Here is a 24,699-nt window from a genome sequence, read left to right on the forward strand (position 1 = left end):
AGTGTTTCCACAAAACTTCACATGTTCAGAAGGCTTCCCTGTCTTCTTTTATGAACCACTGAATGTTTCCCACGTGCCGTGGTTTTCAGCAAATCCCTTGTTTGTGTGGCTTCTTTCTCCAGTCACAGAAGAGAATGTGAGTATTTCTAATTGTACTGTATCAGACCAAGCTAAGACGTATAAAATTTTAGAAATTACCTAGAGGTTATTGAAAAATGTTTCTCTGAACCTTGGAATTCTGTTGTGGTGAAAGCCTTTGCGGAACAATGTACATTATATATTTTTCTCTCCCTCTGCTGGACCACTGCATCCAATACACCAGTGAATTTTAATCTTCCTTGGATGAACGAATCCCCAGGTGTCTTGATAATAATTACGACATGTTGTACCATCTGTTGAGATCAAAACTCGCTTAACTCTCCTCATCCTTCTTTAGGACTGTTTAGATTTCTCTGCGATTTGTGTATTGTTTTCTTCTTCTTTTTTGAGAGCTGCTGATGGAAACGTGCTTGACAGATCTCTTACTGTTATCTAGTCTGATGTCTGTGATCTTTGCAAATGAATGAATCTTGTCTAGGAAATGAATCTTGGGATTAATGCAGCCCCATTGCAGAGGATAAGTTTTCTGGAATTCAGCTACAGGATCTCCATTGTATGGGTAAACAAGATGGATGCGGAGATAGAACTACACATTGTTTTTAAATGGCTGAGGAGAAGTAGCTGGAGACAGGAAAAATGTGATGCCTGTCAGGCTTGTAAGAAGCAAAAGCTTGGGTGTATTAAATGGAATATTATTCTTCAGTGATTGCTTTTTCAAGAACAAATCTTAGGTAATAGGTAGATGCGGTCTGAGTTAAAGGATGTAGGCACTGTTGGCGAAGTCATAGAAAGCAAGGTTCTGCCTCAGCTCATTACATCTCCTCGCTGTCTCCTGATTAAATGAAAGCACGTTTTAGATACAGTAACTTTGGCCTGGGTATTTGTGGCATTGTTGTGCATGTAATGGTTTTAATAAATTTCATTTGCCGAACCAAACAGAGGCACTCACCAGCAGACTGAATGATGGCTGGAGTGTGTTAACTCTTTGGGAATCAACTCTCTGAAACGAGGAAGAGAGAGAGACAGAGCTGTATTAGGATGTGCAGAGTAGAAGTGATTCCCTCTGCCCTCATATTTGCACAGGATTATGATATGCGCAGTGTGCACTGGGTAACTGAGTAGTAATATTGGCACTGTTAATATGTTAATAAAAAAAATCTCCAAATTGCATTGATTTAAACATTTTCTTGCCCATTCCCTAGCCACTTAAAGGCATTTTGAACAAAAAGATCTTACATGAAGTAATGGGGGGAAGTGGGTGTGCAGAAAGAGAAAAGAGGTTGGCTCCACCCATTTGAGCTCTGGCCCTGCCCACTTTTACCTCCACCTCCACCAGCATGCAGTCCTTTACAGATTACCTCACCCATGGTCTAGGCCAGTCTTATGTATTGTGGTGGGACAATGGGGAGGAGTTGATGCTTTAGGTATGCTGGACTCGAGCCATTTAGTGTTTTATAGATAATCACAAGCATCTTAAATTTTGATTTAAATCTTAAATTTAAATCTTAAATTTAAATCTTAAATTTAAATTAAATTTAAAACTTAAATTTAAGTTTTGGGTGGTGCTGTGGGTAAAACCTCAGTGCCTAGGACTTGCTGATCGTATGGTCGGCGGTTTGAATCCCCGCGGCGGGGTGAGCTCCCGTCTTTTGGTCCCAGGTCCTGCCCACCTAACAGTTCAAAAGCACCCCTACGTGCAAGTAGATAAATAGGTACCGCTTTATAGCGGGAAGTTAAACGGCATTTCCGTGTACTGCGCTGGTGCTGGCTCGCCAGAGCAGCTTCGTCACGCTGGCCACGTGACCCGGAAGTGTCTCCGGACAGCGCTGGCCCCCGGCCTCTTAAGTGAGATGGGCGCACAACCCTAGAGTCGGACACGACTGGCCCGTACAGGCAGGGGTACCTTTACCTTTTACCTTAGATAATCACGAGCATCTTAAATTTTGTCCAGAAAACAATAGGGAGCCAAGAGCCAATAACTGCCCAATCTCTAATTTCCATACTCACATGCCATAATTCAGTGCTTTCAGTCTCCCAGCACATAATATGGGGAGGGTCTGGACCCTGCACTAGCCTCCAATAGTCAAGAGAAAGCAGGCCAGTTGGTTTCAAAGTGTCAGTGAAACAGTGTGTCCCAGAAGGCCTTGTGACATCATAGAGGCTGATGGGGTGACACTTCCCAGATGTATGCAAGTGTGTGTGGTCCAAGGGTTAATCCCCGTCATCCTTTATGACAGGGATGGGGAACCTGAGGCCCTTCAGATTACAACTCCCATCATCCTGACTATTTGCAATGCTGGCTGGAGTTGATGGGCATTTGAGTCCAGCATCTGGTGAACCATAGGTTCTCCAATCCTACTTCATGACTTGGCAAGGAATTCTGGAAATTAGTTTTTGGTGCTATAGCCATATGAAGAAGCAGAATATTTTGGCCTGGTTCCACCTGCCTGCTGTCTTCCAAAGGAAATGAGGGACAATGGGATGAGGCACCCACTGGATCAAATTACTTTCTGAACTGGTTGAGTTGTTTTATTAAAATGGGATCCTTAGAGTTTGCATAGCGAGAAGTTTTGATTTTCCTAAAAGAATCAAGTGCTCACTTTAGAGGAGCGTTTGTAATTTTGCAGGAGTTAAATATCTGACCCATAAATTGTTAGCACTGGGTCACAGTTAGTGAACTCCCTTTCAAGAGTTAATTTTATTTCAGAGCTCTGGGGAAAAGTACATTTATCTCAGGTTGGTTGGCATGCTCTGTATCACTGCTTTGTTGCATTTTGCCCTTTGAGGTGAGAACCAAAGTACTTTTGGAATGCTGTGCTGTAATTTTGAATCATATCCCCCCTTGGAATAATTGCAGCATTTATAGCTAAAACCCAAGAGATGTGCTGTTGAAAAGGAAATGAACATTTTTCTGTAGAAGAAACTGCTTTAAAAGAAATCAGTAGACTATTTGCTCACATTCATACCTTGTTGCCTTTGTTCCTCCTCATTATCAAACTTTACACTGTCAATCCTTGGGGCCACACTTATGCATCATGCTAATGGATAGTGCTGCATAAAATCATGAATACCAGTAGTCCAAAATAGTATTTCTGCAGCTCATTCTTCCCATTATTGCAGAAGGATTAACTGATATTACTTCATTTATTTATTCACTTTCTATACCACCCTTCACTCGAAGATCACAGGGCAGTTTAGAATACAGGTAATGACCGATTTATGTGCATTAGTTTTGTGCGCGACTGCACATGCATGCATGCATAGCAGTGATCTGGAAGTGCCCAGAAAAGGGGGCAGACTGGGAGTGGGAGCATGGCAGGGGCATAATTTAACCGCTGTGCAAATCAGGGGTTGCCTGTATTAAAAACATAAAAATACGTAACATAGAATCAAACAAAAATAATAAGCTACATACACAGTGTATTTTATTTTATTTTATTTATTTATTTAAAATCATTTGGTGCCAGTCTAAAAGACTCAATTTACCTTAGTGCTATGTCTGTATTGGTATTACCGTAGGTTTGTGCTTGTGTTGGGTGCTATTGAGCCTGATCTGAAAACAGTATTGAGGGATGCTCTAGGAACAGCTTCTTCCTTAGCCTCCTTACTACAACAGTAGCCTGCTATGAATTACCATTTCCTCTCTCTCCATGTACAGAAGTGAATGAATGTCCTGTTTTGTTCCCTGCTTCCCATTATTCTAATTATTATAAATACTTCCTCTTTCTTGCTGCAGCAGCAGCAATCAGGCATCACTTTTTGCAACTAGTTTCTATCCATTTTCTTTATCAGCGGTCCTTGTTCCTTCCATCCCATCTGCTTTTCCTTGACCATCTGTCAAGGCTGAACATATGATCCTGCCTTGCACTGGGTCAGAATGTTGGCCTACCTAGCTCTCCAAGGGGAGCTCTCCAAGGTCTCAAGCATAGGTCTTTCCAGGCCTGCTATCCAAAGTTCTTTTACCGGAGATGATGGGGATTGAAACTAAAACCTTATGCATGCGAAGAATATGCTCTGTTACAGAGCTGCAGACCTTTCCCAAGATTCTCTCTTGACACCGTTTTAAAGTGAATCCATATGCCATTTTGGATAGGAATTAAGCTCGGTCTTACATGGATTGCACAAACTGCAGTTCTAAACGAAGCAAAACCGACATCCATAATCAGTATCATACATGAATATAACAAGGGGAAAAGCTGTAATAAGCCAGGAAGAGAGGAGGGAGGAAAGCCTAGAAGATTTCTATATCAAATTACTGTGAATTTTCATGCCAGGATGTGAACTGAGTGCATTCAAAGTGGAGGGGATGTTCGGCTGACCTTTTCAGCTGTTTTGAAATGGACTTCGCCAGTGACAGGGAAGTACTGGAAAAATTAGCTGTGGCAAAGAGGCACACTTTGCCTGTGGGTAGGGTTAATAGGCCAGCCAAGCCAGCCTACTGCCTGTCAGAGTAGATTACACATCAAACTGTGGCTCATGGGTTCTATTTACTTCTTTTAAACCATCATTTATAGCATGCATTTTCTTTGCAGTACAACTCAAGAGTGTGATGGTGCTGTTGGCTGTGGTATTTTTTGACATGGGTTTGGTTGTTGCAAGCTAGAGAAAGTTTGAAAAAGTTTTGGTAGGGTCAAGAGAAAAGAGACAATCACAGGAAAGCAAACAAGATCAACTGTAGTAGACCTGTGACTACTACCCAAACTGTGATATGCACACACACTTTAATTTGGTGATCTAATCTGGGAGTGAAGCGTCAAAGACTCAAGACCATAACTGAATATAGCCTACTCCTTCCTAAATCAGAACCTGAGACTTTTAGAAATCTCTTCTCCCCTGGAAATCTGTTGCTGCTCAGATTTGTGATGGCTAAGACAGGCCAGCAAAATGTGGAATTCACCAAGCTAAATGTAACTCACTATTCACATATAATGTGATGTGGAGATGCATGAATCTGCCTGTGACTGAAAAAAAATTGATTTTGTTGTGTGCCTAAACACTGATGCAAAAGTAATGGTGGGGTGCATATGCAAACATGCCATCAACCTGGCAATATTCAGGTTGCTCTATCTGCACTTCCAGCTTTTCATTCCAACCCTCCAGTTTAAAGGCTTTGGCCCTGTATACCTGAAGGAGCATCTCCACCCCCATCATTCAGCCCGGACACTGAGGTCCAGCTCAGAGGGCCTTCTGGCAGTCCCTCATTGCAAGAAGTGAGGTTATAGGGAACCAGGCAGCGGGCCTTCACGCCTGCCCTGTGGCCCTCCTGTCAGATGTCAAGGAAAGAAAACACTATCTGAGGAGGTTTTTAATGTTTGATCTTTTACTGTGGTTTTATAATTTGTTGGAAGCCACCCAGAGTGGCTGGAGCAATTCAGTCAGATGGGTGGCACATAACTAACTAACTAACTAACTAACTAACTAACTAACTAACTAACTAACGTCTCTAGTTATCTCCCTCCGCAACAGCTTCAGTCTTGAACTCTGTCTTCCTTTAATATGCTTTCCCCTGGAGGAGTACACCATCGAACATGCTTCTGCTCCTGAATGCTCCTGTATTCAAGTCCTGCTTGCAGGATTCCCAAAGGCATCCATTTGGCCAATTTTTAAGAACAGGGTGCTGGACTAGATGGCGCATTGGCCTGATCCAACAGGCACTTCTTAGATATGTAATATGTAGGGGGCTGCTCTAACCACTTACCCGTTTCAGTTTACCAAGGTTAGCTTCAGGTAGAGGTGTGCCTGGGCAACTCAATTTTCCTTTTGTAAAGTTCTGGTCCTGGTAGATGAAAAAAGCTATAAAGAATTTTTTTTTGAGGCAGGCATGTATTAGATTAGTCAGAGGATTGGGTTTGATGGTTGTGTGTGTGCTTCCAGTGTAACATCTGAAGCAAGAACTCATACATCTTTGACAAAATCAGAGAATGCTCACCACTTTTCACCCCCAGATAATGAAACATGTAAACATCAGTGGGTGCATCTCTCCCTGTGAATTTGCCCCATTTGGGGGGGGGGGAATGAAACAAAACCCCTGCATGTCAAAAATACTACCACATCACAGGGAGAGAGAGGTTTACTGTAGCATTTTCCCCAATTTGCCAGTGTACTTCATCATGGAGCTTTTTATGTGGGGGAGCAAAATATCAACTCCTCTGCTTTCTGCATCTTTAAGTTGTACAGTCTAGGATTCTGCTATCACAGTCTACCACCTCATTCTGAATAATGTATAGATTTGGATCTAAATGTTGATTGGGTAAAGTGTTTCCATAAAAGCCATTTGTGTGTTGTCATAGCACAATTGAGAGCATTTACCCAAACACTAACATAAATGGTCTGGTGTTATAACTGGCACCTCATTGTGGTTAAACTTTAGTTCTTGAGAGCGGTTAAATATTTGGAGTGATATAACTAGGCCTATTAATTTAATGATGCCCCTGTGGTACGCCTTGTACAATCATCATTTATAGCAATCAGGAAATGGGTCACTGTGCAATTAGTGACATATATACAGAGACGAGCAATTCTATAAATGAAGCAGAAGTAGTAATTTCCTATCCCGAATGGCTAGGCCTTTTGTCTGACAATTTTCTGTGCAACTGCTTTGCAGCTTATTGATATAGGAATCACTCATTGTTAATGAGAGGAAAACATGTAATTTATATTGAATCCCTGAAGTATATAATCATTAATATCTCCCATTTCTATATTATAGCTTTAATAGCAGAGCTAAGGCTGCTGCCCGATTATACTTTTGTGGATCACTCATGTTTCGGAAGCTTGGTCTAAAATAAATACAAAGTGTATTTTGAGCAGACGTGGGCATGACAGGCTAGATATAGACACAAGTGGGAGTCCACAGGATCTGGATGGATGTCTGAGGGTGGCACACTCAGGAAGGAGCTGCAGGACCCTGGACAGCTCCAAACAGATAATTTGCTTGGTCTAGAGCTCAACTGAGGCCTTTTATTTCTATCAGTCCAAGCTATCCCACAGAAACTTCATCCTTTTCCTGGAGAGTCTTGAAGGTGTAATCCTCTGGCACACCTCAGCCAGTCCTGACCAGGCTGGGTTCCTCCTCCTCTGTGTCAGAGTCGTGACAGCTGCTCAGGGTCAAGAGGATATATATTCAATGGACGCAAACTTGTGCATCTGCACAAGCAATCAACCCAGTCAGTTTCCCCCCAATATTTGTGTTTGAGGGAAGAAAGAGGGTTTTGGAGGTCATACAAAAGCAGCCACAAACATTGTATTACATATACAGGCCATTTTATGGGCAACTGGGCATTTGGGATGTGTTCATTAGCTGAAAGGTGTGTGAATCCTGAAAGGTGCCCTGTAGCGTGGGATGGAGTTGCTGTTGTCTGGTTTCATTTTATTTTTTTGCTGGTCATTTTGGCTTTTCCCTGGCAGGAGCAAGGAGCAGTTCTCCTGGCAAGCAACATTCTGTACTGTACTTTTGTCTGCTGATCATTGTCAAAGGCTTCACTGCTGCAAGTGTAGCACAATATAGATGCCTAAGATTATGGTGCTGCTCCCCTAAAAGCTTCAGTTTTCTTTCCCTCAGTCCCTGTGATCTCTCAGGTTATCCCTTTGATTATTCCTTCTATGCACCAAGTCTTTCCGGTGCACAGATTCTTAAAAGTCATGTCCACACTGCTTATTACTGGAGATAAGCCCTTATTATGGTCCAGTTGATCTTGGTACAAAAACTATACATTATAAAATGTCATTTAAGAGAGAACCCCCCCCCCAAATTCTATTTAAGATAACCAAATTCTATTTATAGTTGGTTATCATTTGGTATTCCTATCACATGCCTTCCAAGCAATCGCTGTTCCTAGGTCTTACGTAATTGTGCTTTAGAAACACTGTGTGCCAATCAAAAGGTTAATAATTCTGCAAGGAGAGAGCAAGGACCAATCAAGGAAAGGCTCCAGACGTAGACTATTTTAAGTAATTGTGCTACAACAGAGATGTAATGAGATGGTGATTATAGAGCTGATCATTCGTAATGGTCTGAAGCTGAAGATTTGGCTGGTTGTTTCAGATCAATATGTGAACTCCAGCCTTCCTCATCACTGCAGCTTCTAGCTGTGTGTGAGAACCTCTCCTCTCCAACCATTCTCTCTGCCAGTTTTCCTCCCCCTATCAGAGTCTAACTTCTGGCATTTTCTCCTTTCTGTCATTCATCTGTGCCACTTTTTCTTCCAACCCTCCTTTTCTAGGTTCCATTGCGTTCTTCAGACCTCCCTTTTCACGGACTTCTTCCTTCTCTTTTCCTAGTGTAACAAAAGTTTCTTGGCCTATGTTTTACTTGATAAGAAGTCAATGAGATATAACTTTGTATTCCAAAGAGTTAATTATTAAAAATGCTTTTAAGACTTACTCATTGGAGTTAAACACAAATCAAAAGCTCCCAGTCTATTCGGATGAATAGTTCAGGCACTTTTGGTTTGTGTTTTTGGTTTTGTGAGTTTGATGGTTGAACAAGAGTGGATAATTTATTATGTAATTTATTATTTCTTAATCACAACATGATCAGCGGATATGGCTGCAACTTAGATTGTGATGAAGCCTATTTGCAACAAAAGACACCTATGTGAATGAGTTAAAGGACAGTATGAAATAAGGACAGGTTATTATTTTGAAGGGATCACGCTCTAGCTGAATTTATTTCATCTTCAATGACAGCCAGTATTTCAGCGTGGAATTTCTATATACAGTCAAAAGTGTCTGGCCTGGTGTTAATTGTTCTGTCTGAATTAATATGGCCATGTTATTTATTGGAACAGAGCAATCAGACCCAGCTGCTGACTGTAGCATGGGGGTCCCATTTCAATTAACAGGCCTATCCTCCCAAAGGAGCAATTGCATGAAATGAGCAGCAGGCATACAATGAAAACAGAGGGGGTGGGTGCCTGCCTTTTGGAGAACAAAGATAGTGTTTTGTGCAGGATAGAAGATAATCAAAAACATCCTTTGCTGCACCAGCTTACCTTTTGTCAAACTGGGGATAAATTTCAATTTGAAAACCAAGTATATTTACTAGCTTCATGGCAAATCTGAAATGCTGATGGGACAAAAGTCATCTTCTTTGTCTGAGGTCTGAAATAACTGGCTGGATAACTAACTAAATTGTGAGCATGCTCAAAAGTTATGCTCAAAAATGAATTATTATTTTTTTGCATAACTTTCACTGCCTTATGCCCTGTGTTTTCTTCTTTAAGGGTCTACCCCTGCCCTTTACTCTGCTGTTTTGTAAATCTGTGTATATTACATATGCCAGGTTTTGGTGGTGTGGTCCCATTGCCATATGCCACTGTACTAGTGCTATACTGGGATGTATGGCTGGCTGACTTATTTAGCACCTGAAGTTGTGCCATTGGACTGATTTTACAGTGCTTGTGTAAGATGAAGTTCAATTTTAGAACACCCCATTTGTCTTGGGGAAATGTCTACAGTCCATTAGAAGTGCTCTTGATTCAAAGAAGTAGGCATTATTCACTCCACTATGCCTTTTGTTGTTACTTTGACTCATTGATGATATAAAATTCCCCAGGGAGCTATTAATCCTTCTGCTACTGAAATGTTAGTAAATTTTGGTACATAGGGCATCACCTTCCTGCCTTTTATAGCACTGATAGTTTGTTGTGTCTCATCTCATATTGCTTTTCTCATTAGGAGCTTCGATGTGGCCAATTTCATTGGCTTTTTTATTTGTGCTTCTTTAAAATCATGTTCTCTGGTGAATTATGAGCCAGTAAAACACCGGCTCTTTGATCAGAGCACATGTGTCTGGGTGGTTGTTCAAGAATACTGCAATATTATATATTCCAAGCAATACAAGCACACTAGGTGTCAAGATGTAATTCAAGTTGTGCCTAATCAAAAGCACTGTACAACTTCATCTCTTGTCAGTTTTGTTTTTATTGGGTTAAATAAACGGGGTTTAAAATACTCAACACAGTACAGTCAAACAGGAATAACTAAGCAAAATGGTAGACAGAATGCATTATGAACTTTTTAGTGGTTTCAAATATGATGGCCCTGTCTTTCTTAATAGATAGCATTATTTGTTAAGTACTCAAAGAGCTTCACATACACGATCCCTACAACTATGATGTAATTAAGGCTGGTACAATTATCACTACATTAGAGGTTATTTTGTGTTTGCAGGTGTGAGAGAGCGATAGACAGAGAGAATGGCTTGCCTAAAACTATTTAAACTACAAACTTATACTTGCTTTATTGGGGGTATGTCTTATTGAATTAAATGGGACTTACTTCTGAGTACCCATTTATTTATTTCATACAGTGGAAACTGTTCTACATTCTGAGAACCAACAAGAATTTAAAACTGCAGAAATAAAATAGACTGATTTGGAAGGGCTTGGGAGCAAATAACAGTCTTCAACCAAAAAAAAAACACCCACGTTGGGCTTGCAGAGAACTGGTGCCACAGTGCTTTCCCAGAGGAACATATGGCACCATCAACAAATCTTCATCCACAGAACTCAGCGACCAGGAAGGCATGCAGGGGGAGAGATGACTTCTCAGATATTATCCATATCCATTTGATTGCATTGTTGGTGAGTTTGTTGTTGAGATTTGCCATTGTTGCCACTTGCTCAGGTGAAGAGAAACCTTTGTTCTCTTTGGACACTGATATATTGTGTTTCACATGCCTGATGTTTGGTAGTAGTACACTTCCAGTAAAGGTTTGAGGGACACTGTTCTCCTGTGGCTACTGTGAGCTTGGTGAGGCAGCAACAGCAACATTAGTCTGAGGGAGAGGACTGTTTTTCCTTACTGTTCCCTCAGTGCTTCCAGCAGTCTCCTGCAGCAAGCGGTTCAGAAGCCAAAAGCTGCTGATTCCATATTCTCAATGAGACTTGCAAGCCTTTCGAAAGAGTGTAAATGGAGCTGTAATGGAAATTTTAGAATTAAGAGGTTTAAAATGTTATGATAGTTTAGACAATGTCATGGAATTGAGACAACTTCTTGGGGGGGAAAGAGGAAACAGGGATGATCCAGCTCACCCTATGTGCATAGCTAATACACAATTTAAAAATAATCTCTTCCATAAGTTTAAAAAGACATGAGCAGATTCGATCCATTATAAAACGAGGCAATTGTATATTGAGTTGAATGTCGATATAATCTAAAATGCATGTGATTCAGTCAAGCAAATAATCAGGATCAGAAGTAGCATTATATTTAACAGATAAACACACTACTTCTGTGAACAGATTGTATGGTATTCCCCTAATTATATCCCTTTTTAAATTTCAGATATCCAAATGGCTTGCAAATACTGTTGATGTTTTGCTCTGAGACTCAGAAAACTTTGTAGTTCCTCTTAATTCCCCACCCCATTGCTTGTAATATGTACGGTAATTTACGAAATGGACATACTTTGACACTTTCGCGTACATTAAATATTCCAGTGATTATCGTTTGCAGTTAGCTGAGGCATGAAAGCTTTTCTTTAGCGGATGTTTTCTTTATATTTTAAAGTTTGTCATGTTGTAAAATATCATCAACACAGTAATAGCCCTACACTCAGAGCCATCCCATGATATCTCTATCCCTGATACAGATAAAATGTGTGACTTCCTACTCTTCTGTGAAAGGAATCAGGAATGGGAATCAACTTTGATTTCCTGCCTTTGGTCCCTCTTCTGTCTTCTTCCAGTCAGATGGGCTGGAGACAGAACAGGAGTCAATCCATGATGGTTATCTGAGGTACAGCAATCACTGACTGCACCACATTGGGTACCTCTGGTGTCAGAAGTTACGCTGATGGAGCAAAGGAGGCGAGAACAGCAAGCATTATCGTTTTCTGCCTTCAACGTGCTAATTGGTGAAAATGAAATCCAACTGATCCTTTCTGAAAATGGTGTGAAATATTTGCCATTTGGAAGCATAGGCTCTTACATACTTTCACAGAAAACACATCAGTAGTTCTGAAACAATTTTAAGCTGAGATTCCAAGTTGAAACTGGGTCTTGGTAGCAATTAAAATCCTCTTTGTCGGAGGCTACCTTGAAAATGTATTAATTGGCACATGGCATTAACTGATACCTTGACATTAGAATAAAGTGAATAATTAGGAGACAACTGAATTGCTTATGACCTTATTGTGAAATTACCCAATTGTTTTCTCTCCTCATTGGAGAACTCCTAGTTCACTGTGCATTGAACCATATCACTATTAAAATTTAATCTTTCCCTTTTTTATCAGAAGTGACCTGCAACAATTAAGCTACTGTGTGCATCTCTGAGGAGGGGACTGATTTAAATATTGTAAATTTGACCATCTCTGTTTACTTTCTCTGCTGCTACCAGACTGGAAAGGAAGGTGGCAAAAAACCAGCAAGAATTTGGTATAATACCATTATTTGGGATGTACCGCTTTTCGAAAATGACTTAACCTCTGCCTCTGTTGCCAGGACAACTAATGGATATAATTGGAAAAATCTATGTTAAAGAGACACAGGGTGTGAATGAGTAGAGGAGCTGAAGAATTTTTGAAGTGTTATGGCATAATGATGAAATTAATGGACTGAAATGCTATATGAGCAAATTGTATTCCCTCAACACTTCATATTTTAACTCCCAAACTTGCATTTCCCCCTCAAATTGTTGATCCTGTATCTCAAGCTTATAAATACTCCATGAAAAGTTCCTATAAAAACACAGGTTCATTTAACACACCAATGCAATGCTTAATAACCTACAATATAATCTGAAAATTGCAACACATTCTCCTGGGATTAAAAATAATGTCTCTAATGGCATTTTCACATGGATTCATATTGACCCACAAAAGAGTTAAGAATTAGATCATACCATATAACTCTATCGAATTTTTAGACAGGGTCCACGACAAGCATGCCTTCTTTGACTCTCTGTTCATTATGTTTCAAGATATTTAACTGACCTGAAATCAATGAAGCTGTGTTGGATTTCTTGAAAAGATATAACGGTAAAAAGAGAAAGAAGATCTCAAAAAAAGGTTTTTGGTCTGTTCAGAGATCTAAGGATCCAGTCCCAGTCATGCCAAAATCTGAAATGTTGACTACTCTTAAATAACGCTTAAGGAAAAGTGTTTCATCCTACCCATTTTCACCCCAACATTAAACTAGCTGTGTTTGTCACTTGATAGCAGTACCAGGACATGTTTGTGTGTTTGGGGATCCTAGGATTACTGACTAGGGCTATCTTTTTGAGGGAAGCCTTATTTTGCAATGCTCATTTATGAGTGCTGGTGCTGGCTAGTAGCTTTGAAGTTTTGCTGCAGACTTTTCCCTCACTATATATTGCTGCTGCCTTCAGGATTCAGATAAGGAAAATATCAGTGTCTCTTCTTTCTGTTACCTAGCCTGAGAAATACTTGTATCCGAATGGTTAATAAATCACTTCTTGTACCTGAGCATTAGTGTGGAAAGATAAGTGGTACAAATATTCTTATGTTTTCTGGGCTAGCAAAGACACGCTCCCTAGAAATACAGCTGATAGCAGTGGATCATATGAGATAGCAGGCTAGCACAAAAATAGTCCTTTATAATAAGAATAATAAAAAGCATGTAATGGCTTAGAAAATGAGACAAAAGTGCTAATTTGTTTGCAGAGCAAGCTGAAGCAAAATCCACAAGAGAGAGAGAGGGGAAACAATGTGAAAAATTAGAATGTAGGAAAAGTAATATTACAAAGTGTGTCAAAGCACCCACAGATACGGTCAGTACAAATGAATAAAAGAGGAAATGAATGGTTTTCTATGTTTGCCATTGGTAGGCAATATGTTTGGTGTGTTGGGTTGTTGCTAGTATGGTTTCTTGCTTTAAATCATGTAAGAATCATATCATAAAGCCATTAAAAATATATATGGTGGCATTGCTCTTGGAGCACAGTGTACAGTGCTGGTTGCTGCCCCTCAAAAAGGGTATTAGAGAGCTGAAAATAGTTAAGAAAATGGTTAAAAAATGCTTAAGAAAATGATCATGCAGCTGGAACAACTCCCTTATAGGGAAAGGCTACATTTTAGTTTACGGGGAAATGAACGAGAGGGAGAAGATGATGATGATGATGATGATGATGATGATGATGATGATACTAGCTGGGTTTCCCCAGCCATTCTGGGCGGCTTCCAACAAAATATTAAAATACAATAATTCATCAAATATTAAAAGCTTCCCTAAACAGTGATGTATAAAATAAAGCACAATGTAGAGACAGTAGTTGGGGAGAGATTTTTTTCTCCCTCTCTCATAATGCTAACACTTGGGGTCATCCACTGAGGCTGAATGGTGTTGGATTCAGGACAGACAGAAGTTCTTTTTCACCCAGTGGACAGTGATGGCTGCTAATGTGGACAGATTTAGAGGGGAGTCAGACAACTTCATGGCAGATCAGGCTGCCAATGGTTGCTAGTCATGATGGCTATGTAATGCTTCTATTATCAGAGGCAATGTGCTTCCGAATACCAATTGCTGCTGATCATGAGCTAGAAAGGAATACTGCACACGTGTCCAGTTTGAAGGATTTGACTAGGTGCGTCTTTGATGCAGCTGGGCTCTTCTTAACAGTTGTGCGCTTTGCTATTGGAGTAAATGGACAGTAGCCACGTACCAGGCCACTGTGGTAAATGAGATGAGCAGTAGGAGGCCCATGGCCTGTCAAAAGGCTAAAAACAGAATAGCTTTTTTATGAGGAAGTGGGTTAGGTAGGATATACAGTGGTATCTCGGGTTACATACGCTTCAGGTTACATATGCTTCAGGTTATAGACTCCGCTAACCCAGAAATAGTACCTTGGGTTAAGAACTTTGCTTCAGGATGAGAACAGAAATCGTGCTTCAGTGGCGTGGCGGCAGTGGGAGGCCCCATTAGCTAAAGTGGTGCTTCAGGTTAAGAACAGTTGCAGGTTAAGCATGGACCTCCGGAACGAATTAAGTACTTAACCTGAGGTACCACTATAACAGAGGAAAGAGGACAAATGTAGGAGGCAAGCAGATGAATGGGTAACAATGGTTCTTAACTGGCCCCACACCCGTGGACTACTGTAAGTGACCACTTAATAAATTAATTTTCTTCACTGCCAGCACCATTATCAAAACCAGGGCTATGTTATGAGTATCATGGTCCCTAGGCTACTAAGGCTACTAAGGCAGGTTCCTTTAACTGATTCATTTTTAGGGAATAGATAGTAGATTGCAGAAGCACTGTGTTATTCTGTTGAATAACCCCAGCCCCGGTCAAAACCGACTTGATCTTCATTGTCAGAAGAAATAAACTGGGTGCAAATCCCAACTGTTCTGTGGACCACAGTTTGAGGAACATTGTACCCAAGAATCTGCAGAAGTGAAATATACCACTTAAAATGGTAAGTGCCTAAAGACAGGGACCTGTCTTTAGTTTATGTTGCTCAGTACAACACCATATATACACTGAAGGTGCAATATAAATAATACTAAATGCTTCTGCAACAACTTGAATGAATGCTCTGTCGGAATCAAGCCTTAGTCAGAGGAATTTGCCACTCTCCAGGCACCCGGCTTGAGTTCCTTGTTGACCTCCCCGTCTGCGACTCCCGGCAAGATCAGGCGAGATCTCAATTGGCGATCCTCCTCTAACGTGAGAAGAACACACCACTCCTCCCCTGCCATCCCAGGGAGGGGAGAGAGACAGACAGAAATGTATTTACATGCCTTTATTTCTGTCCTTCCAGCAGTACAGAGAAAACGTGTCTGCACTCTCTTAACACCAACAGCAGAGAGAGAATAACTCCTCCCATGTACTTCCAGTACAGGTCAGGTGACACTCTGAGCTAACATCCGGTGCTCAGTGGTGTGAATAGACTGTTCCTTTGTTCCCATGGAACAGTCCCAAACATCAACATCCTGTTTGGCTTTCCAGCCACCTGGAGCCCGCTGCTGCATTGCTCCTTTTTCGTAACATGCTCATCTTAATTTCTTCTTGCTGGTATCCTTGACATTTTCAGTTTTCAAAAAAAGATGCACCAAATTTAATTTATATTAATCTGTCCAATGAAGATTTCATGGGAAAGTTTAAACAAGCTTGAGTCAGTGGTGCATTCTGCTACCTGCATCATGGCAGCTGCTGATGCTATTTCATGGAGCTAAAGCACACATGTTGCTCCAGGACTTTTCTTACTGGGTTAAATGACAGCCATCCCATATTGCCACAACTTATAAGCCACCCCCTACACAAAACGTAGGTAAAATACCACAAAGAACCCAATACTGCCTGCAAAACACCAAAAGAAAGGGCCTATCATTAAGTACTTCAAACTCAGAATAGTCTGGAAAATGAACACCATGCTATAAGAAGCAGCTGCTTACGAGAAGACCAAGTTTTGGCTTAATTCCAGTTCTCAGTATTTGTTGCTTAAGGGTTTCAAGGTTAAATGGGACCAGACAATCAGAAAAACGGTTCCTGAATTTTAATTGGATGGCTACTTCACTCCATAGTTGGCCTGCCATCCAAAAGGAAAAAAGAAATGGATAAAATGAACCTAGTAACAGATGTACACATGAGATCTATAAGATCTCTGTATAACTGAAAGATATATGTATTACCATATGTCTTACTGTATATATATGTACTACTGAATACAAAATGAATGTATTACTGAGAAATAAATATCTAGTATGACTACCACTTTCCTTTATTTTGCCTCCCACTAGGTTTTAGTAAAGACTTTGAATAATATTTTAATAATAAGATTTATAGACCCATTGCAAATGGGACAGGACAAACTGTTATGAAGTGTTGGACAAATTTAAACTTTACAAGAAGTCTTGCAGGGTTACTTTCTTTTAATGATATGAAGCAGCAATGTTCTCACATGAAATCTTACCAATGGGAAAACAGTTTTGTGTAGATGTCCTAAATTCATTGCTAGGTATTAAGCATTTCCTCTTCTCCTTAAATACAGCTACATCTGTATTGAAAATTTAAGAGGATGGCTGAAGTTGATGATTTTAGCTGTTATTGTTCTTCATTTTATTAAAGGAGGTTTTATTATTATAGTATACTTCTGATAGTGCAAGCTGACCTGAAAGCAATGTGGCAGAGTTCTTTTTAACAACAAATACAAATATGCATAAAGGTATGTGTTGATGCAGATATTTCTTTTAAAATTCATATATGATTAATAAACTGCCATATTGGGTCTCCTTTGTTAGGCAAAAATAAGAATAAAATTCCAAATGTATCTAACACTAAAAACTGATTTGCTGGATATTTCTGTAAAAACATTGTCTGGCATATTTTCAGATAACTATAGAAGAAATTTAAGAGGTGCTCTGTTTTGCAAAATGTTGCATATTAGGCAGAAAAATAAGAGTATAGAAATGGATGGAATAGCCTAGCCTTCAGGAATCAGCTGTGGTGGCTGCATGAGGCATCTCTCATAGCTTTTCTAGCAAGTGCAAGAATTAATTAATGCCATCTATCCTTCTGCTTCTGACCTCAGGTTGTCATATTCCGTTTTCCCACTCATTGATCTGTAATATAACCTTCCATTTCCTGCAAGAGCTGTTAAGTAAAAGAAAATGCATAATGGTTGTGCTCCTGAACCACCATAACACCTGCACAGTGCTGGGGGTGGCGGCACATGGGGAGACTAGAAAGAGCATCAGCAACTTGCACAGTTGAAATGATGCACTGTCATATTTTGGGTTACAATTTCAAATTGAGGAAAATGTGGAATATTTAATAACCAGCTGTTTGAATAGTATTTTTCCCATTGTTCAAAACCAACACCAAAAACAGTGTCCCTCTCTACCTTCTTCTTCTCCTTCCTCCCCCTCCCCCCCTCCTCCTCCTCCTCTTCTTCTTCTTCTTCATAAAATGCTCTCTCTATTAGCACCTAAGTGCATTGTCATCCCAAGGGCAAGCATGAAAAATATTCATTAAACAGAAACTAATCTCCTCTGTCTCCTTAAAAAAAAAAAAGATGCCAAAAGCAATATATTTTTGTATGGTTAGGCTAAACCAGCAGCTGCTGATGGCTCCCTACAAAACAAAATGAGCCAAATTATCAATTTCCGTAACTCTCCTTATCTAGGACCAGAGGAAGCTGCTGCTCATTATGACCTGAATGTTTTGTTTATACAAATATTTTGTTACAACAGCCCTTGGTTGCTGTATGATCTGTGTCTTTTTGAAGGTTCAAGAACCTGAAGCTGGCCATGCAACCTAGTGCAGCACCTTCATGAGAGTAATAATGGACGTGCAATTTCACAAACTTGAATGAAGCATAGGTGTCTCTCTAGAAAGCCTGGAAGGCACAAGCAGACTCGGCCCCGGAAGTTGGTCAACAAGACCCAAACATATGGCTCCTAATCGCTACATGGTAGTTTTCTGGAAGAGGGAGCTACCGGCCTCATTATGCACCTCCATTGCAGATGGCCAAAGGGTGATACTACAATTCAGCAGGGATCTGGGGTCAATTGCATTCCACCTGGCCTGATAAAGCTACTGATTCTGCCCTGACATTTTAGTCTCAGAAACTTGTGGTTAAGGTGTGGACAGAAGTATTTTTAAGAGCTGCTCCAGGTGTCCTGTTTGTTGAGTATTCTTCCTGATTTGCTTGGTTTAAATAGAATTTTAAGGTGGGCAAATGGTCCATTGCTTAGTTGCAATTGGGTAGTGAGGTATACACATATTTCTAAGGCAATCTACATATGCAGTGGGTTTATTTATATCCCAGCGAACCTCAGGCAACATACATGTGGTTCCCAGGCACTCACCCATCCAAGCACTGACCAAACCTACAGTACAGACCTGCTTAGATTCAGTAAGGTGGTAACCTCCTGTCAAATGGCAAAATCTTTCCCAGGCTATACCATTTCAGACTGCATTTTTAGGGCTGGACATATGAATGTGCTTCCAACAGAGATATAGGTGGGAGAAGCAACCCTTTCTGCACATAGAAAAATAGCATGCTAAGATTCCTTTGTCTTGCCGTGGTAAAAATATATATAGATTACCTGTTGTTGTTTTCTTTTAATGCATGCTAAGAGTCTTTCTTTAATGCAATGTAAGCTTATGTTCAAATTATTTAACACAAACTTACTCATTTGCAGAGAAGAATGTTATCATTCTAAGTCGTTTAGTCAATCTGATTTTTAGTCTGATTTCCAACCTTTAGGTACGACAGCGTCACTGCCCCAAACCAGTAATTTTTCACCTGGTTTCCTAACCCATTAACCCTTTTCTCCTTTCAGATTTTCTCTCACCATCATGGTTTTTCTGAACTGTGGAGGCGGGGGCTACTGGTTCTTTGAGCACGCTGCGTGGAATGGTAGGGGACAACTTTCCGTTGCATTTGCTGCATCCCTAAGCACTTTATACAAATCAGCAAACTCATTATTGATCTCCAAAAGAAACAGGAATTAATATGGCCTACCATATCCTCTGTAGGTAAAGAGTATTTAACAATGAACTCTGCTTAAACTTCATAAAAGCCTCTTCAGCAAATCAGCAGGAAAAAATATTGATCTTAAAATAAGCATGTGAATGCTAATTGTATTTTGCCTTTCCACTGGAGGACCATTACTTTATTTAGCTGGAGTTCATCCTTTAATTTTATTGTCTCAGTGCATTGTCTATGAGGCCATTTTCTTTAGGTTTAAGCAAGGTCTGTAACAGCTCCGTTTTGCTGACCCTTCCTTTTTTGCAAGGAGTATATTGACTTCTGAGAGCTAGAGAAGCTTTTAAGATCCTGTTACAGTCGCCCCAATCTGAGTTACATATTGTGTAACAATGGTTTCCTGTTATTGGGCTCTCGGTTAAATGGATTAGCATGATGCCAAGTACAATAATTGCCTCGCTCTGTATTTTAGCTCAGAAATCAATTGGCGGTACTTCTGAACTGCCATCTTCATAACACAGGCTTTAATTACATGCACAGTTTAATCTGGGAAAACCACACGTCTTTTCCAGTCCTGCTTCAGTCACGAGAGTATTGGTTTGGTGGATCTCCTCTTACAACTTGTCAACACTCAACAAATGTTTCTTGAAATATTCCTCTGTCCCTGCCAATTGGCACTGGCCCACTGACTCTGTGAAACAAAGTTAGATATATCTTCATCACTTTTGTGTTGTGAAGTTACTGAACAGGGAAAAGAGCATACTAAAAATGAAGGGTCATTCATTTCATATTATGTTGTCCTCACTTCCTAATGTGTATGTGGACTGTTATACAGTGGTATCTCGGGTTACATACGCTTCAGGTTACATACGCCTCAGGTTACAGACTCTGCTAACCCAGAAATATTACCTCGGGTTAAGAACTTTGCTTCAGGATGAGAACAGAAATCATGCACCAGAGGCTCAGGGGCAGCAGGAGGCCCCATTAGCTAAAGTGGTGCTTCAGATTAAGAACAGTTTCAGGTTAAGAACAGACTTCCAGAACGAATTAAGTTCTTAACCCGAGGTACCACTGTATACACTTGCATGGCCATTCATATGTTACATAAAGTCTGACCAGCTGGAGCTTCCAAGCCAGGCACAATCTACCAGCCATTCATAATGGCTTGCCAAGTCCTTGACAACTCTTCTGTTTTTGAGGTCCAGGCAGCAAAATTAGAGTTATAAGGCTCTGGATTGCTTGCCATGCATTGCTAGTGGGCCGTGTTTGACTTGGTGTGCCATAACCTGGGCAGGGTCTGTGTTTTAAGACATGGGACCCATCTGCACTATACATTTAAAACAGGATTATATCACTTTGAACAATCACAAGATTCCCCTAAAGACTCTTGGTTTGTTAAACCTACTGTCAGCTGTTAGGAGAACTGCACTTCCCTAAATCCAGTGCTGTTGTGAGGCATTGACCTTCACGGAAATGTTTCTTTGCACATTATTTTGAAAAATGATTAGGCAAATTAAAGATATGAGGAGCAAAGGAGGAAGTTACTATGTGTGGGTACAGAACCTGAAGACACACTTAAAAATAAGCAACCTGTTTTATTAGCTCTGCCTGGAAAATAGTACCTCCTTCTATAGCGGCAATATATCTCTCAATATCACATTCTGGGAACAATAAGAGGGTGGGAATCACATTTGACCTTTGATTGTGAGGTTCTGACTCATATCTACTAGTGGAATGGTCTCCCTTACCAGGTTGTGGACTCTCCTTCCTTGGAGGTTTTTAAGTAGAGGTTGGATGACTATCTGTCATGGATGCTTTAGTTGATATTTCTGCATTGCAGGGGGGTGGACAAGATGGCCCTTGGGGTCCCTTCCAACTCTACAATTCTATTAGAAACAAAATGTTGAGTCAAAAGTACTAAATAAAATAATGGAGTACATGAACTCTGGTCAGTGAAAGCCCAAAACTTTTTGCTACCTGAATTGGAGACCTTTAAAAACAACAACCAATTTCTGTACCATTTAATCTTATGTCTCTATCTGTCCACCCCCTCATGGTGCCTCTTGAAACAGGTCTTCATCATGGCAGATGGCAGGGCTAGCCATGACTGGGGTGTGACCCAGCAAGAAAATTATGCTGCTTTTATCTGGGCATTGATCTTGGTTTTCAGTGCTTTGCCATATCTGAATCTGGGTTATACGAGCCAACTCAGCAACACTCTGCTGTGAAAAATCCCCTTGCCCTTTGAAGTAAGAAAATTCAAATTCGGAACTTAGAACAAATGAAAGAAGTAAAGAAAACTTACACAAATATGCTTACTCTGCATAAAAGGTGTGGCATATTTGCCTTATTCAGAAACCAAAAATAATTTGTGTAAGAGTCAGAATATTTTTGCAAGGATTATTGTGGTAGCAGGAGGCAGTCATAATGATTGGAGGATGTGTAAACTTACAAATGCTGTAGTATTTGCAAACAATTCTAATATGCTTCCAAATGTATTCATATGGCCATGAGGAGTAGCAAGATGCTGTGTCAGACATCAGATCCATTTTGTTGTTCTTATCTACCACATGAATTGGTAAACTGTATTGTTAAACAATCAGCGTTTTAAAATCATTGTTCTGTTTTCATCATAGGACTGACAGTTGCCGATCTGGTCATGCCCTGGTAAGCTATCAAAAACTGCTAAGCAATATCATTTCTTTCTGCTCTGAAATATTCTTTGAACTTGTTCACACATGCATGGATATCACTTGGTTATTTTAACCTTAATGCCTTGTAGTTAAATATTTGAATGAATTTAAATGACTAGCAGGTTATGTGAAAAGGCCAACTTTCTTACCTTCCTGGTCACCTTGAGGGATTTTGCTTTGCTATTTGCTTTAGTCTCACACTTCGGACTGAACTGAACAGTAAGCCCATAATTTACGCAGTATGATCCAGGGATCGCGCCTAAAGCCAAAACCACGTACAATCAAAGCCCATTGGGTTCAGTGACAGGTGGGATTGCCAGTCATTTTCCCCAGAACCCTGCCCTCTTTCCACTTCTTAAAATAATAATAATATTGCCACATAAGTAAAACTGAATGCACACAACTTAAATGTGCATAAATTACAGACTTACTATATTGGCAAAACTATAATTTGACACATAATCTGCATAGGCCTGACAAGTGATGGAACAGAATCCCTTAACTTCCTCATAACAGCCATTTTCTTGATCAATAACCCACTCAGACTAGTACCTTTTTCTAACATGAAAGTTCCTTTTCCAAACTATTTTTTCCTCTTCAAATCAGCATTCAAACTTAACGCTGAATAGAATGAAGGTATCTTGGTCATGTTTCTTAGGTTAAAGGTCAATGTAACCTTACATAATTTTGCTTTCTATTACAGCCAGTGCTATATGATGGGCAAATTCTTAATACTTCTGAATTCTGTGATTAATAATAACATATAATGTTAGTCTCTGTTCCAAGATGGGTGCATATAGAGCTTTCTCGGCAACACAGATGCAATTAAAAATTCCAAGCGATGCATTCTGTTCCAAGTCAGAGTCTCTGTGTCCTAAATCCTAGTAACTACATTCGAGATATTTGAGCTTCCTCTGTGCCATATTTTCCCCATCTGTATCGGTTTGTCAAGGCAAAAGCTATCTAAACAGTCATTCTCTCCAACATCTATATATGACTGTCAAAATACCCTAACTCAGCAAGCATCCTATCAGCAGCATATCCCCTTCCCCATTTTGGTCCAGTCACCAGGGGGGTATTCATTTTTGCTTCAGCAATAAAAAACAAAACAAAACCCCAACAAATGTAATGGAGTTTATTTAGACCCCCTTGCTTTAAGTAAGCAAGTTTTAAATCTATCGTGTGCATTCCTGTAATGTAAGGTTGATGTTAATGGGTTGTAAAGTGGGTAATAATTTTCTTACTGGCCCCTTCAATCAGATTAGATCATGTTATTGACCATGCTGTTCGTTTTATAACCACAATCATATTGTGGAGGAAGATCTTTGGCAAGTTGCACATTTATAAGTGCCCATTAAGGCAAAGAATGACAGATTTGCACATTTGGCATTTTTTTAAAAAATGTCCTTTCCCTGAAGACTGTTTTCCTCTCCACATCCTGAATTAGCATCTTTACATCCGTCTCAGGTTTTCATGCTGTTCAAGCAATAGCTGATTGTTCAGAACACTTATTTTATAAGGCAAAGTTGTTAGTCACATTTTAAAAATATATATCCTCTTTGAGCCATTTTGCTTACGTTCATCTTCTTGCTCTTTATTTCCCCTTTCAGTTGAAGTGTGTCTTTACTTTTGTTTAGATAATGTTGCCGTATTTGTTAAAATGTTCTCTTAAAATAGTCCCCCTGCACCCCAAATTATATACAATCCTATTCCCTCTCCGACTTCCCCTTTTCATCATATTGAAAATAGTTACCAATTACTTCATTAATTATTTCCATTTCATGTTCACTTTAAAGTAATGGTGTATTTAATTTAATAGTGTATTTAATTATGCTTTCAACCATGTTTCAACCTCTATATTGAGGTTTTAGTTTAAACTCAAATTCTCCAATAATTTGTCTAATCAACTTTTAAAGCTATGGAAGCCAGTAGTTATCTCCACATCTTGTACCAGCTGGTTTATTAGGAATTTTGTGCCTATTAAACTGCCAACTATTTAAAAAAGAACTTTTAGTTGATTAATCTGTGTTTTGACTGAATTAATTGATTAGATGTAAATCAATTTATAGATTATTTACAACATTTCCTCTGTCCTCTGGGCACTTTACAAAACTCAGTAATAAAATAAAAAATGCAAGCAAAATAAATTTAAAAGCAATGAAAAACAATAGTACGTAACCAACAATGTAAAAATAAACACAAAGCTAGCATAAATCAATATGGCAAAGTTACCATTCATTAGAACTAAATGCAACCTTTGTTCTTTGTAACTATTTTACAATAAAACTATTACCATGCACCAAAACCTGTCCCTTTATTCTGGACACATCAGCTGCTCTCATTATTCACTCCACAGCTCTCAAAAACAGACTTCTTCTCTTTATACATGATTGGTTTAGACCTAGTCTTCTGCCATCATCTCTGATTTGGCCCTTTGCCATTCCTGATATTAAAAGTAAATTTAAAAGAATGACTCTCCAACTGATGAATGTTGGGTTACTGGTTGCTG

At 39.7% G+C, this 24,699-nt stretch overlaps 1 protein-coding gene across 1 annotated transcript in view; it reads left to right on the plus strand.

Annotated features, from left to right (window-relative positions):
* Positions 1-24,699, plus strand: part of LOC128413775 (heparan-alpha-glucosaminide N-acetyltransferase-like) — a 168,766-nt gene that overhangs the window by 80,927 nt on the left and 63,140 nt on the right. Inside the window, exons 8-9 of the mRNA XM_053388191.1 lie at positions 19,352-19,428; positions 22,134-22,164. Of these exons, the coding sequence (XP_053244166.1) occupies positions 19,352-19,428; positions 22,134-22,164 (108 nt within the window). The remainder of the gene's footprint in view (positions 1-19,351; positions 19,429-22,133; positions 22,165-24,699) is intronic.

This window comes from Podarcis raffonei, chromosome 5 (assembly GCF_027172205.1).
Source record: "Podarcis raffonei isolate rPodRaf1 chromosome 5, rPodRaf1.pri, whole genome shotgun sequence".
NCBI classification, from domain to species: domain Eukaryota; kingdom Metazoa; phylum Chordata; class Lepidosauria; order Squamata; family Lacertidae; genus Podarcis; species Podarcis raffonei.